At 40.2% G+C, this 13,421-nt stretch overlaps 2 protein-coding genes across 3 annotated transcripts; one reads left to right on the top strand and one right to left on the bottom strand.

Moving 5' to 3' along the window:
* The first annotated feature begins 1,914 nt into the window (after positions 1-1,914).
* On the top strand, positions 1,915-8,486 carry LOC116248732 (uncharacterized). The gene is made up of 6 exons (XM_031621691.2): positions 1,915-2,347; positions 5,020-5,118; positions 5,861-6,048; positions 7,020-7,214; positions 7,902-7,961; positions 8,060-8,486. The coding sequence occupies exons 2-6, from the start codon at positions 5,025-5,027 to the stop codon at positions 8,237-8,239; spliced, it is 717 nt and encodes a 238-aa protein (XP_031477551.1). The 5' UTR covers positions 1,915-2,347; positions 5,020-5,024; the 3' UTR covers positions 8,240-8,486.
* Positions 8,487-9,524: 1,038 nt separating this feature from the next.
* LOC116249035 (WEB family protein At2g38370-like) lies at positions 9,525-13,202 on the bottom strand. Of its 2 annotated transcripts, none has more exons than XM_050076406.1 (2): positions 12,622-13,202; positions 9,525-11,387 (listed from the first exon to the last, which is right to left on the bottom strand). In XM_050076406.1, the coding sequence occupies exons 1-2, from the start codon at positions 12,740-12,742 to the stop codon at positions 9,712-9,714; spliced, it is 1,797 nt and encodes a 598-aa protein (XP_049932363.1). In that variant the 5' UTR covers positions 12,743-13,202; the 3' UTR covers positions 9,525-9,711. The 2 variants fall into 2 exon arrangements, with proteins under 2 accessions (XP_049932363.1, XP_031477996.1); XM_031622136.2 differs by having other exon boundaries at positions 9,525-11,373; positions 12,622-13,196.
* Positions 13,203-13,421: the final 219 nt, after the last annotated feature.

Genomic DNA, 13,421 nt, shown 5'->3' with positions numbered 1-13,421 from the left:
TACCTAAACAGTCCCAATCCCACGTGATTGCAGAATTTGCAGCAAAGTTATATGAGTTGTTTGTTGCTTTAAGGCTGGTCATTGTTCGTTGGCCTGAGTGTCTTGTTGTCGATGCGTTCTCAGTTCGATTCTCATGACTATTATTTTTCTAAACTGCAAATAGTGACATGCATGACAATCAAGTTGAAGAGTATACCATAAGACTACCCAAGCCTCAAAGCAAACCTGGACCTGATGAGGTGGCTTCGCCTCTCACGAATGGCCAGCTACCTAAGGTTCATAGACTATCTGTTCCTTTATGTGTGAAAAAATAAAGTAGATCTAAGGACTTAGATCATAAATGTATGGGATTACATGCAGATTCAGTCAAGCTCATTGCACCAACTTCGGTGTTTGATTCAATTCATGAGTTGCGCACAACTTCTTGAAGAACTACATGAGCCAAGATTGAGCTCAGCTCGCCTCAACGTGAACCACTAGCCAAGCTTGGCATAATCTGTCTGTTTTGCTCTAACTTGTTGCCTGGCCGCATACAGTCTGGCTTCATTAAATTTGTTGGATGAGAGATCTTTGTCGGCAACGGCCACAACGATTATTTTAAAGCTGCAACGACATGGTTATTGCTTTTTGCCATGGAGGGTTGCAAAGGTGTTCTTTCTTATTGCTTATCTGTATGCATTTAGCCCGATTTCTGATATCTGCAATATATATATATATATATATATATATATATATATATATATGTAGCATCTACTTTTCGAGTGAGTATGAACTGTCCTTAGACTCGAAGGCCTTCCTCAAGATTTTGGACTACGTCAGGACCTAGGCAGAGTCTTATATCCTTTAACTTAAGTGTCATAATCCTACCTTTTATTGTCCAAGAAAATAACAGTTATGAAAAAATCAAGCAGATGATGTACCTTTTATATGTCCGCCACCCAGTATGGCATGTCCCTTGGACAAATATAGTAGAAACTGCTGGCTTTGGGAAATAAAGCCTTTAGTAACTTGTGAGGCAGAGGCAGAGGCAGAAATTTTCTGCTGCTATAGTTATCATCTTTGTGTACACGTTCATTGTGATTTTTCAGATGATATGAGAATTTTGAGAAGAGCGTGCCTTGCCATAGAAAGGTAAACCATTTCCATTTCCATGAAAACGAAACCGAGTATTTTAGAATAGTGCGCGATCAACAAGTCTTTTCAGAAACAGGGCAAAAGGCTTTAAGAAAAGGGAAACAAGGAAAGATGAGTGCGAATCAAGTCATCCAGTAATGTGTTAGTGTCGTAAAAGTGGCAAGATAGAAATGTGCTTGATTAAGTAATTTTATGATTCTGTTGTTCAAGTTTTTTCATAAATCATAATATTGCTCGTGATCTCCATTGAAGTTCAGGTCAGAATGAATTTTATAGGAAGTTTATCGTCACGAAATCGAAAGACAAACTGATCCATTAAGTAGGTATTAATTATACGATTCTGTTGTTTAAGTTTTTTCAAAAATTGTAATATTGTTCGCGATCTCCATTGAAGTTCAGGTCGGAATTTTACGGAAAGTTTATCGTCGCAAAATCGAAAGGCAAACTGATCCATCAAATTCTGAAGAAAACTGGTCCAATCAACAATAGGAGATCTCCTCCAATCATTAACATTCCGATCCTCAGCGAATCAAAACCAGACAGCGACAAAAGTGTGGTCTTTTTTTTTTTAAAAAAAAAAAAATCAAATGGGGAACTTTGATGGTGAAATATTGGGGCATGGAAGACGAACCACAGAAGTAGCACGATCAAAGTGGGCTTGGCTTCTTATAAAATTAAAAGGAAACACTTTTGAACTAGCGATTGGCTCTCTAGCGTGCAAAATTGGGGTTCTTCAGATTTCTTCCCGGAGGAATTCCTCCCTTCTGCGGGTTGATGCCGTTATTAATCGTTCGTACATTTGATGGCAGGCGTGAAACGCCTTTGATGCCGTTGATTTAAGCCTCGCACGGCTGGTAAAAATTTGGTGGGACCCATCTGATGGATAGGTCAGCGTGTCTGTCAGGGGTTGGCGGAATCGAAGGCAATGCGGCAAAGGAAGAGAAAAAATGACGAGGGAAGAAAAAGGGTAGCGGGTGGAGTGGGGATGACTTGGAATCCCAGATTAGAAGCAAAGCAGGAAGTTTAAAAGATCACGAAATCCGCGAGAGAGAGACCGAGCGAGCGAGGGAGGGAAGGAGAGCGATAAAGGCGGGAGGCTAGTGAAGGCAAGGGTCTACGGGCTGATCTGGTCTGATCGACCTCCGACGACCTTGCCCAGATCGCCGGCCGACTCGGCAGAGAAGCCATCCAGTCAGACCTCAGAAAAGGAGAGGTATAATTCCTTTTCCCTCTGTTTCGTTGAAAAATTGGTCAAATCAAAGGCTCTCTCTCTCTCTCTCTCTCTCTCTCGGCTGGTATTGTGGGGATGAGGTTTCCCCCCTTTCTGTAGAACGAGAGAAACAAGGGGCTTTTTGTTTATGTTTTTTTTATTTCTTCTATTTTTAAAGTACTAATGATTGGTCGCCCTCGCGGTTGCTTAGTGTAGAGATAGGTCCTGAAAATTAATCGAAGAGATTTCTTGCGGAACCGACTGATAGGGAGCTTTTGATCGTTACAGAACTTCGTAAGCAGGAATTACACGGAGAATAGCCTTTGCATAGTTACTTGTTTTCTGAGCGTTGACTGAAGTAGAGTAAACTGTATGTTGAATTAAAAACTTACCTAGAAAATATCTTACCGATCAGTCAATGATCAAAAGTGAACCTTTTCTCTTCAACAACTACGAAAAGATTTTGCGACATGCTCATGATCCCTGTCATGGAGAACGAAGGAAGGAATTTGGACATCTCGATCAGATGGAAATCAGATGCACACATCACAGGTCGCCTCCAAACCCGTCTGCTGTGGCTATACCGCGTTTTTACCCTGTCTAGGCCTCCATTTTTTACCCTGTCTAGGCCTCCATTAACACATGTTTCGTCAAGGTGCCTTGGGTTCAATTTGAGGTCAAAAGTGGTGCTAGATTGTTGGTTTGGCTATTGGTGTTTGGTCAAACCGTGTTTTGACATATTGAGCGGTTCTTTTATGTAGTTGGATCTTTTTTAGATCAGGGGTTGATTTTCATTGCGCACATGTTACAATTGGTGTATAAAAAAGAGAACGAGAAAAGAGGAGGAGAAGGACGAGAATGAGGTCACATATGATATGGTATGGGGTTGCTTTGTTCTAGAATCCATTTGCCTTGTCACAGGGTCTAGAATCTGAGACTTTTAAATAATTCAATGTGGTGTTTCCTGGCAGAAAGGGAGTGAGCAAGTATATCAATGTTTGAATCATTTTAGAACACAGAGCCCCAGTTGGGTGTAGGAAGTGCTGATTGGATTATTTCTCAATTAGACAAGGACAATGAGCGAGGTGCACATAGGGCCTCTCTAATCCTTCTAGGCATCTCAAATTTGGCCACTGCTGCAGATTAAAAACATCATCCCTGCAGTTGGAAAAACCAACACGTGGATGCTAAGGCAATCAAAATTATTCAGCCACGTAGTCCTTGTCCCACCAAATACTAGAATGTATGCAGCCTAATATAGGGATGCAATTGGCTACTTTGAAACTCATCAGTATGAATGTCATTCTTAATGCAGAAAACATATCAATTTCTCTACCATTATTTTTCCTTTGGGTCAACTGAAAGACCAAGAGACCTTATCTAATGCTGGAAGGGATCCATTGAAGTGTATGAGGCTTGCTAAACTGTTATAGTAGATCTATTTTGTGTTTGACAATTCCATTCCATATGCATGCTTTGACAATTCCATTGCATATGCAAGCTCTATTGCTCCATTCAAGCCCTATGTAGGATCATGCAAGAGTTCCAATCATTTGCCTTGTCAATGTTTACCCAGATAGAGTTCCAGTTTAACGAAATGGAGCACCCAATTGAAGTATTCTAGTTGCTGTAAATCCTCCAATCAAGTGAATTTGTATAATTTTAAGAAGAATTTTGCCATCTAAAACCAATGGAATGAAGACTGCTCATGTTTATAATATAAGCAGCATTAGTTTACCAGCTCATTGCCATTTTCTGTGACCCTGCTGATTTCTCCTACTGGCCAGGAAGGTCTATCATGGGCGATCAAGGAAGTTGTGTTGGCTAGGGGCCCTTCCGTATATTGCCTTTCTCATGGGTACTGCTATATTGGTTTTAATAAAGACCATAACATGAACAAAACCCTTTGGATTTGTAAATGGCTTAATGATTTTTCTTCGAAAGCTGGCAGGGTTATCTGTCATATATGTCATTATCTTTCTCCACTGATTATGCTCGTTGAGCATAGGACTAAAACTCAATATAACATCTGATTCACCAATCAAGCTGAAAAATGGCTGGTTAACTGCAGATTCAGCGTCCAACACCTATTGAAGGGAAAAAATGGGAGAAGCATGATAAAAATGAACTCAATCACTTGAATGCCTCATGTTGAGGGCTCATCTATGGGTTGATGTTTTTTCATAAACAGTGGTTTAATTTACTAAAATTAGATCCATAAAGATGTCCAACATGTATATAAAAATACATACATTTGGAAGATGAGATAACATGGTGAATAACTTTTGTTCCAACTTCCAACGTCCCTAGTGAATTCCCTTACAATGCTCCGAAGTTTCAGTGGCGCAATGAGGTTGCTTCCTTAATTAGAGGATATGTCCATTTGATTTCTTGGCTTCACAAAATTTTATTTGAAATTTTCTGTTCTGATTCTTGATTTCAGAAAGTGATAACCAATAATTTCTTTTGGCATATTATAGATACATAATTTTAGTCAATGTCTCACTACCTAGAGTCACTGTATACACTATACAGTGCAACAAGCAATATATGCCATATGTTTCAGTTATTTGCCTAAGCATGACATAACTTTGAGTCTATCTCTTTACTTAATATGTTCTTTAAGAAAACATGGTTTTATTTTTTTTATTTACTTTTGCTGTTTTTGCCAACAGACCTAATGGGTGTGCGAGGACAACTTTTAGCTGTTCTAGTATTATTGACCAGCTGTTTGGATGGCAACGCTAGAAGTTTGGTAACTTTTGAAGACATTGGTAAGAAAGTTTGAGCTCCTTGTTGACTTTCTGTTGATTGTTTCTTCGGTAATTTATTTTGCAGTTCAAGCTATCAGTCCCAGCAATTTATTTAATGTGCACATGATTTTGACGTTAATTTTATAACTCTAGTAATGTTCACTTGGATTTGCTCCTTCATAGCTGTGGGAAATAAATACCCAAGAATATCAAATCAGGCATACAATTTTCCAATGTTAAAAGTCAGAACTTATTAATGAGGAAATGCAATTCTGGTAATCATGCTTGTAATGTTAAATGGAACCTATATTTTTAAATGTAGGCATCACATTCCAATTAATTTAGACAGTTCTAGGAGGGACTCCTCACTAAGGAGTTACTTAGAATGGTTTGTCAATGTTGTTGACAACCATATCTTCAGAGGGGCATGAATATGAGGACATAGTTAAAGATAAGCAATTGAAAAGTTGAGATTTGTATGTGCTGGTGCACATTTATGCACGTGTTTACAGGCATGTTCATGCTTATGTATGATTTCTGTGCTTCTGTTTTGACTGTGCTATATGCATATGAGTGCGTACCTCCTAGAAATCATATAACTAGGTGAAGCCATGTACTAGATGGTTTAATAATGTAATCCAGTGACTAGTTAATATAGTTATGGATGTTGTTGATGTTTCCTACAAAGCCAATAAGTGTTTTTGATGGTTGAAATTATAGACTTGCAATATTGTAACAGTCATCTTGTTTGTGTTGGTGCCAGTGCCACAGTTCAACTATCTGAACCTTGAGATCATAGCTTCTGAAGATGTTCAGAATGAAAAAGTGTGTACATTGTGTGAACAATTTGCATCTCAGGCAGTATATTATCTCGGTGATAACCAGACTCAGACGGAGATAGTCAGCAAGTTGCATGCAGCATGTACACAGTTGCATTCCTTCAGTCATCAGGTGTGCCCTTCCATCCAGCTTTTGTTGAATCCCTGTTATCTTGTAATCCTTCATCCGTGTAGTCTCTGAGGTTTGCTGCCATGCTCTTCTCTTTCCAAAACGGAGCTGTTCTGTTGTTGTTAAGCTTCTTTTGTTGTTGGGGAATCTTTTCCTCTTCGGGCGTTATTTGACCTGCATGTGACAAGTTTTCCAAACCTCTTGCTTGTACACCATGTTGGCTTGGAATGGGGAAAGAAACCAATCGATACACACACACACACATACAAACTAGGCTGGTTTAACCAGCCCTCTCTTGAATCATATTTTTTGGCTATTTATTTATTAAACTATCCAGAAAGATACAATTTCTAAATCTGGAAGCTTCAGAAGTGACATAAGAGTCATGCTCTTATAATTGTGATATAAGATTTTACAAAAGCTTTGTCTTATAATGTCCTATCTACGATTTCTACATTTCTAAGAACATGTGTTTTTTCTTGGTCTCAAGTTTCAAGACATGTTGCATATGGTAGTCAGTTTCCTGTATACTCAAAACTGAGTTGGTCAAAACCAGCCTAAACTTAAGGGTGTTCTCTCTCTCTCTCTGAAATACTGTCTATATCAACTGCACTGTGGTGGTTTTAACGTGTTCTTTCCAAGCTACCTGAGTCGATGGACATATTATGTCAAAAAGAGTGGGAATTAAAAAGAATCATGTTCCTTTTGATGTCTAGATCAGATTTTATGAGCTGAAAAGGCTAAGACAGTCGATGAATCTGATTTATGTTTCAGTTTTCGTTTGGAATCCTATACTTGGCCAATCTATGTCCGTCAATACAGTTGGATTTATGAAAAGCAATTTAAAAGTGGTGGAAAAGACCAAATATTCTGGACGACATGATAAAATAACGAGCAAATTTATTTTTTAAGACATGCACTCATATGTTTGTCTCAGTCTATGTTCATTGAATATGTATGCCACATTTTGGCAGTGTGTCGCACTGGTGGACTATTATGCACCTCTCTTTTTCATGGAAGTTGCTATGGTAAATCCTGAAGAGTTCTGTGCAAAAGTGAATCTGTGTGAGAGAGACTTTTTGGTTTCTCAACAGAAGCAAGATGGCTGCGAGATCTGCCACAAAGCTGTAGCTGAAATTCTTCTCAAGCTGAAAGACCCTGACACTCAGGTAGGGTTTTCTATCGCTTGTGGTCAAACTATGTTTCTGCTTGTACAAGTTGGTTGTTCTCATTAAGTGTCTGTGCGTGCATCTATCTTGTTTGTGGATGCTTGTATACGCTCTTCATATGCACCCATAAGGGCAGTATTAACCTGGTTTGGTGGGTTTTGATGCCTTTGGGTTGAACATGTTTATGGATTTGACACCCAAGGCATTATTTGCTGGAAAGCTGAAAGCCTGAAATAATGAAGGAGATAATTCTGTTGAATTTGGCCATAAAAGGAGGGAGAGCTAGGAGGTCAACCAGAATAGGCTGCAGGAAAGCTCTTCGACCAGAAAATTGCAATGATATCCAAAACTCTGGTTTCTTTCATCAAAGAGAGAAAAAGGGCATGAATGCAGGAAACATTTGCAGCCTGAAAATTACAATTATATAGAGAACTCTGTCTTCTTTTGTCAAGACAAAAAGGCTCGTGAGGAGGGGGTAGTTTGTCTTTGTGCTGTTATCCTACCTGATTTTGTTGTATCCCGTCTTTTTCCTTTTGGGTTTCTTTTGGTTGTTGTTGTTGAAGAAATTTTCCATTTTAAACGAATGAAAGAAGATGGATCTTCACCTCGTATTTAAAGCAGGCAAGAGTAATCTGTTCCTCCTATTCCGCTACTGTATTCAGTCTAACAGGTTTTCTTGTTTTATAGTTGGAAGTAATTGAAATACTTCTCAAGGGATGTGAGAAGGTGGAGGGCCACGTGAAAGAGGTAACGTACATGTACTCAAGTATTGTATATATGTGTGTGTGCTCTTGTTCCTAGAAGAACTATTTGATGAAGGAATATCTTTTTTTGGTCTCATGTAGTGCAAGAGGTTGGTTCTTGAATATGGTCCACTGTTGATGACAAATGCTGAGAAGTTTCTGGAGACCAGAGATGTATGTAGAACCATTCGTGCATGTAAGGCACCTGGATCTGTGTTTACCAATCTCCCCTCCATAATCAAGAGTGCGTTGACTGCTGGAGCTCTTAATGAAGTAATGTGAAGGGATAAAGCAGTGGTAAAAACTTGTATGTCGGTTGCAAGAACTGTCTTCCGTGGACGCTCCTTTAACGATTGCTGCATTGCCTTGTCTTAGTACTGTAAATTTTACTTAGAACTGGTATATTGGAACCATAGGATACACAGCGGCTTATTGTCCTCAAATGTTTATTTCTTAGACGTGTAAGTACATATTTTATGCTGTGGAACTGTGTCAAAAGAAAATAAAAAAGAACGAAGTTTGTGCTGAATGCTTCCATTAATAACTGACAGCAGATTTATCAAATTGCTGGAAAGGATCTGTTTCATTTCTGACTTATGGATGTATTTGGCTGATCTTTTTGTGCTTAATGGGGAATCTGAGATTAATGTTTGTTTTCTATTATAGGCCAAGCTACAAAATCTTAACCTTATGAGTTTATAATCTTTTCCTTTTTTTTTTTTCTAAACTTTAAACTGGACTCAAAGTCTATGCCCCTAAATTTAAATGTCGAACCCGATTTCACTCTTTACCGTTCTATCTGAAATCAGCAAAGAATGTTGATTGACTGATATAGAAGGCGAACAAGAGGCTTTTTTGGCTGATGAAAGTCTGATCTACTAGAAGTTCTCAATCTCCTGCAGGTCTCCTTCCTTAATAGATGATGTTGAACCGGAAATAAACCATTCCTCCTCTTATGAAAGGATGTTCTTCTACTTAAGTTTTCACCACCACTGGGTTTCAAGCACGCCCGAAAGGCTGAGCTTGCAATTCCATGTCTCTCCCGAATCACCATTCCTCCTCTCTGAAAGGATAATCTTCTATTCAAATTTCCACCATCTTTAAAACCTTAAACTAAAAGGTTGAGGTTTGCATGCAACCCCTAAATCTTTCCCTTTTGAGTCTCTTCATTTCAGACGTCTCAAACGCGGTTTTGTCCGGCTTTCATAAACATGTTTTGGCGATACAGGTGAGAGATGAGTGACATGTTTGAGCTCACTGATTACATTTGTAACAAAGTTACACGCTTTATCAGTCCATATAGCCTTTACAGTTTACAGTAAACAGAAAGTTTGATATCAAATCCCTGGTGTAAGCACGAAACATCTCGCATAGGTTTAAGTTGTGGTGGCAACGAGGGGAGACAAATTGTTACCGTCAAGTGCATTGATTAAGGTGCCTTCACGGATAGAAGGAAGAGGATATGTAAATCAACTTACTTTGCTAAGCAGGCATATAAGGCATATGCGGTGAATGTGTGACGCGAGCGCATGTTTGTGTGTGTGTGTGTGAGAGAGAGACAGAGTCATTATCACGAAACAACGTCACGTGTTTATATCTGGCATAAACAGCACAAACTCTTGGAAAGAAAATTCTAGGCAATTTCAAAGCACTAAGTCTAAGAAGATGAGGTCAATAACGAATGGAGAGAACAAAAGAAATTTGAGACGACAGCTAGGTCTTAGCAAGACATAGCAAAACCAGCAAGTTGCGGATCAAAACCTTTGCTTCTTTTTCTTTCCCTTCACTAAACGCAATGGGAAATGTGGCAGTCCTAACTTCTTCCTCTTGACAGAAAACTGCCTTCTGACAGTGTCGTCCTCACAGTTTTGAGGTGAAGCAATTTGATTTCTGCTTCTTAACATTTGAGCAAGAGACACCTTATGCCCACCAGGTTCAGCATCAATATCGAAGTGGCTATCTGACATCAGTTTCCTGCTCAAAATTTGGCCGATTGACAAGGTTGGCTTCAGTATTCTGTTTGATTCATCCCCAACCAAATTCACACCGTTAACATCAAGTATCACAGAGTTTTTGCTACGGTGACGCCTGTGGACAGGGGTCGAGTTCTTGAACTTCATGGAACCATGAATTGACCGACGGTGTTGGCTGTGCTCTGCCCTCCATCTTCTAAGGGACTCTTCAACAGCAAGCTTTGCATTGTTGGCATTCTCTACTTTGATGAGTGCCTTTCGAAGGGCTTCTCTGCAAACTTTCACGTCTTCAGATGCCCTCTGCAATTCCTTTAGCACCTCCAGTTTGGAAGCATTAGCTTCATCTATGCTAAGCATTGCAGTTTCAATTTTCTTGTTGGCATTGTGCTCTGCTGCTTTTGCCTTGTTGACTAAGGCTCCGTACTCCTCAAAAGAAAGCGATAAGCCAGAATGCTGTTGTGACTGGGGGGGACATGAATCAGGACTTTCACTCTTTTGAAGTGCGTCAATCTGCCCAAGCACAGCTAATTCAGAGGCTCGTGCAGCATCTTCCATCTTCTTTGCTGCATGCCATCTGATCTCCACTGTCTGAACACTGGCCTTTGTCTCCTCAATATCTAACATTATTCTTAAAGCGTCAAATTTAGCAGCTTCAGCCATTTGCTTATACAGGTCAGCCTCATTGCGAAGATCTTGCAATACTTTTGAGATATCACCTTTGTTAATGCAATCCTTAGTATCTGCATCTCTGAAAGACTGCAACTTCACTTGGGTATCACTAAGCTTTTTCTCCATAGATGCTATTGCGTTGTATTTTGAGCTTAAACGTTCTTTAGTTTGTTCAAGTGATAATTTCTCCGTAGTTAACTGTGCGTCAAGCATTTTTATTGATGCACGTACACTGGATAAACTTCCTGTTGCCTTACTCAAATTTACCTTCGCTTGCTTTAACTGCATCAGTATTTTTTCAGGTGTCAAATATGTTTTTGCACCTATATCAACTGAAGCTTGAACAGAGTCAAGGGTTCCACATATACTTCTTGAAGCATCCACTGCTCCACTAGCAGCATTCCCTTGGACTTTATCCACATGCGGTGATGTCTCTTGTAGTTGGTCTAAGCCATCAACCTGCATTCCGACCGTACAAGTTGACCTTGTAGCACCTACATGACGTCCCTCTTTCACCAGTGAAGCCTCCTCTCTCATGCAGACAGGGCCTGTTGGCGTCCTATTTGGGCTGGTTGTATTTGATGAAGGAATTGCAGAAACTTCTGAGGATCCTTTTTGAAGCTTTGCTTTTAGTTCCTCTATGATTCTCTTTGTCTTGTCCAGTTCTTTTAGCACCTCAAGAGTTTCCCTCTCTTTCAAGATCAAGTCCTTTTCCAACCGCGAAGTTTCTTCCTCCACTTTTGATATCTCAACATCAACAGAGCTGTATTGTTTCTGAAGACAGTATCCTATTAGAATCCCTCCAAGGAAAGAGAAAGCCGAAAAAGAAGAACATGAAAAAAGAAAACAGTTAACTGTCAAAATAAGGTAAGAGCGGGGAAGAAACAACTGGAATATCATGTAAAGTTACTAAAAACGTTACAAGTTCATGACTAAGTCAAGTCCATCAAGGTTTTATGAGCGCTAATATCATAAGTATAGGATATTGAACCAGCATTGATACCTCCTACATTGGTAGTGGTCAGAGTTGCTGAACGAAGGACAATTCTAGAAGAGGGTTAACGTGCTTAACGCAAAGGCAGGTCAACGAAGTGGATAAATTCTAGTTTACGCAAACATAAAAAACAATAAACAAATATACTCTTCAGCAATGAAATAGAAAAGATGACAGAATCAGTGCAATAAGTACAACATACGAGTAAGAGAAAACAGTCAACACAATTTAAAGATAGGTACATAACGGGGAAAATAAGACAACACTAAAAGTTGTATACGATCAACTATATAATGCATGTATCATCAATACGTTTGCTGACCAACTAATTTTTTGCAATCAACACATAATCTCTAAGCTTTTGAGCCCTGGGAAACAAGGTGATCAGAAAGATAAGATGGTGAGGCAACAGGAGGAACAGAACATCGGAGATAAAACACCAACAAGGTAAACTGGTTCAGAACGATAGGTATCTCTCGCTCTCTCTCAGTCATTTAGGCAGATTGATTGCCCCTTTCAGATAGGTAACCATAGTAATTGCCTCATTAATTTCAGAACGAGAACTTATTCTTTTCTTCAGAATAATTGAATGAAAAAAAGCGTCCAAATTTTTTCATATAGACGGAAATAGGAAGCATAATAAATATGCCATAGAAAATCTATGAGAAGGAGATTTCAAATGTGTTTCGATGACATTGCATTAGGTTTGTCAGATGGGGCAACCAAGAGAATGACAGCCATAGAGGCTGAAAAACATGGGTTGTTAAGATACCCGAGTTTCTGGGAAATGGTTTAGAGTAGTGTTGATTGTTGCCACATTTTAAAACTCTAAAAAACACGAAAGTAAAGGCGAAGAAGAAGAGGGGAAATCATGGGGACCGTAGAGCGTCGGGAGGACCTCGAAGCTCATATTTAATGGACTCTTTAACATCAGAAGCCAGTGTATAAGGCACCCTCCCTCACAACACGCACACAGACACACACACACACACACACACACACAGAGAGAGAGAGAGAGAGAGCATTACGGGAGGGGTGCTTGGGTATCTGTGGGGCTTCCACACGCCTTTTCCTCCGAACATGCACACTGCCTCCTTCACCGATTCGAACGGTGGAGCCGTGTCGATCTCCACCCGTGGACTCTCCCATGGGACACCTCCTCCTCCCGGCTCCACCCCAGAAGCACCGCTCGCTTGGTGGTGGTTGTTGTCACCACCGTCTCCCTTCTCGCCATCACTACCACTACCATCACCATGATGACCCTCCATTAGAAGACGCACCGCAACGCAAGCCAAGCCAAGCAAGAACTACAGTAGCCCTCGACTCGATTCCAACTCTGACTCAATCCGTGCCCCTAATGCCGCGTATTTATTGCAGCTCCCAACGGGAAAATTCGGTCCTACTCTCCGGAGCACGAGCAGGAAGGCCAGCGAGGGAGAGAGAGAGAGACGTTAGAAAGAGAAATAAAGAGAAAGGAGGGAACGCGTTCAACTGGCACAACAGACGATGGAAGGCGCAGAGGGGCATTCAGATGGGAGAAGAGAGAGAGAAAAGCGAAGAAGAGGGTAAAGGAGGGAACAGTAAATAGCCCAAGAAATGATGGCAGCACTGCTGCAGTACGTCTCCTACAGGGAGTTAGTGGCGAGTTCAGCAGAGCAGACGATTACCAAAGAAAACGTTGCTTTCCTTCACGTTTTACCCCTGTTGTTTTTTTTTTCTTTTCCTTTTCCGTTTCCGCCATTTTATCTCCGCCGCTTTCAAGTGTCAATCCCAGAATTAACTTGGAGTCTTTGCCCATTTAATCCGCATTCTGAAGAGATTTGAGGCC

This window comes from Nymphaea colorata, chromosome 2, assembly GCF_008831285.2.
Source record: "Nymphaea colorata isolate Beijing-Zhang1983 chromosome 2, ASM883128v2, whole genome shotgun sequence".
In the NCBI taxonomy this organism is placed as follows: domain Eukaryota; kingdom Viridiplantae; phylum Streptophyta; class Magnoliopsida; order Nymphaeales; family Nymphaeaceae; genus Nymphaea; species Nymphaea colorata.
This window is presented reverse-complemented; position numbering and strand designations above follow the sequence as displayed.

Excerpts from the sequence above, each read along its gene's own strand:
- LOC116248732 (XM_031621691.2), top strand. The coding sequence starts at position 5,025 with ATGGGTGTGCGAGGACAACTTTTAGCTGTTCTAGTATTATTGACCAGC. Across the intron at positions 5,119-5,860 it reads GGTAACTTTTGAAGACATTG|TGCCACAGTTCAACTATCTG; the intron begins GTAAGAAAGTTT and ends TGTTGGTGCCAG. Across the intron at positions 7,215-7,901 it reads TGAAAGACCCTGACACTCAG|TTGGAAGTAATTGAAATACT; the intron begins GTAGGGTTTTCT and ends CTTGTTTTATAG.
- LOC116249035 (XM_031622136.2), bottom strand. The coding sequence starts at position 12,861 with ATGGAGGGTCATCATGGTGATGGTAGTGGTAGTGATGGCGAGAAGGGA. Across the intron at positions 11,374-12,621 it reads GATACCCAAGCACCCCTCCC|AAACAATACAGCTCTGTTGA; the intron begins GTAATGCTCTCT and ends TACTGTCTTCAG.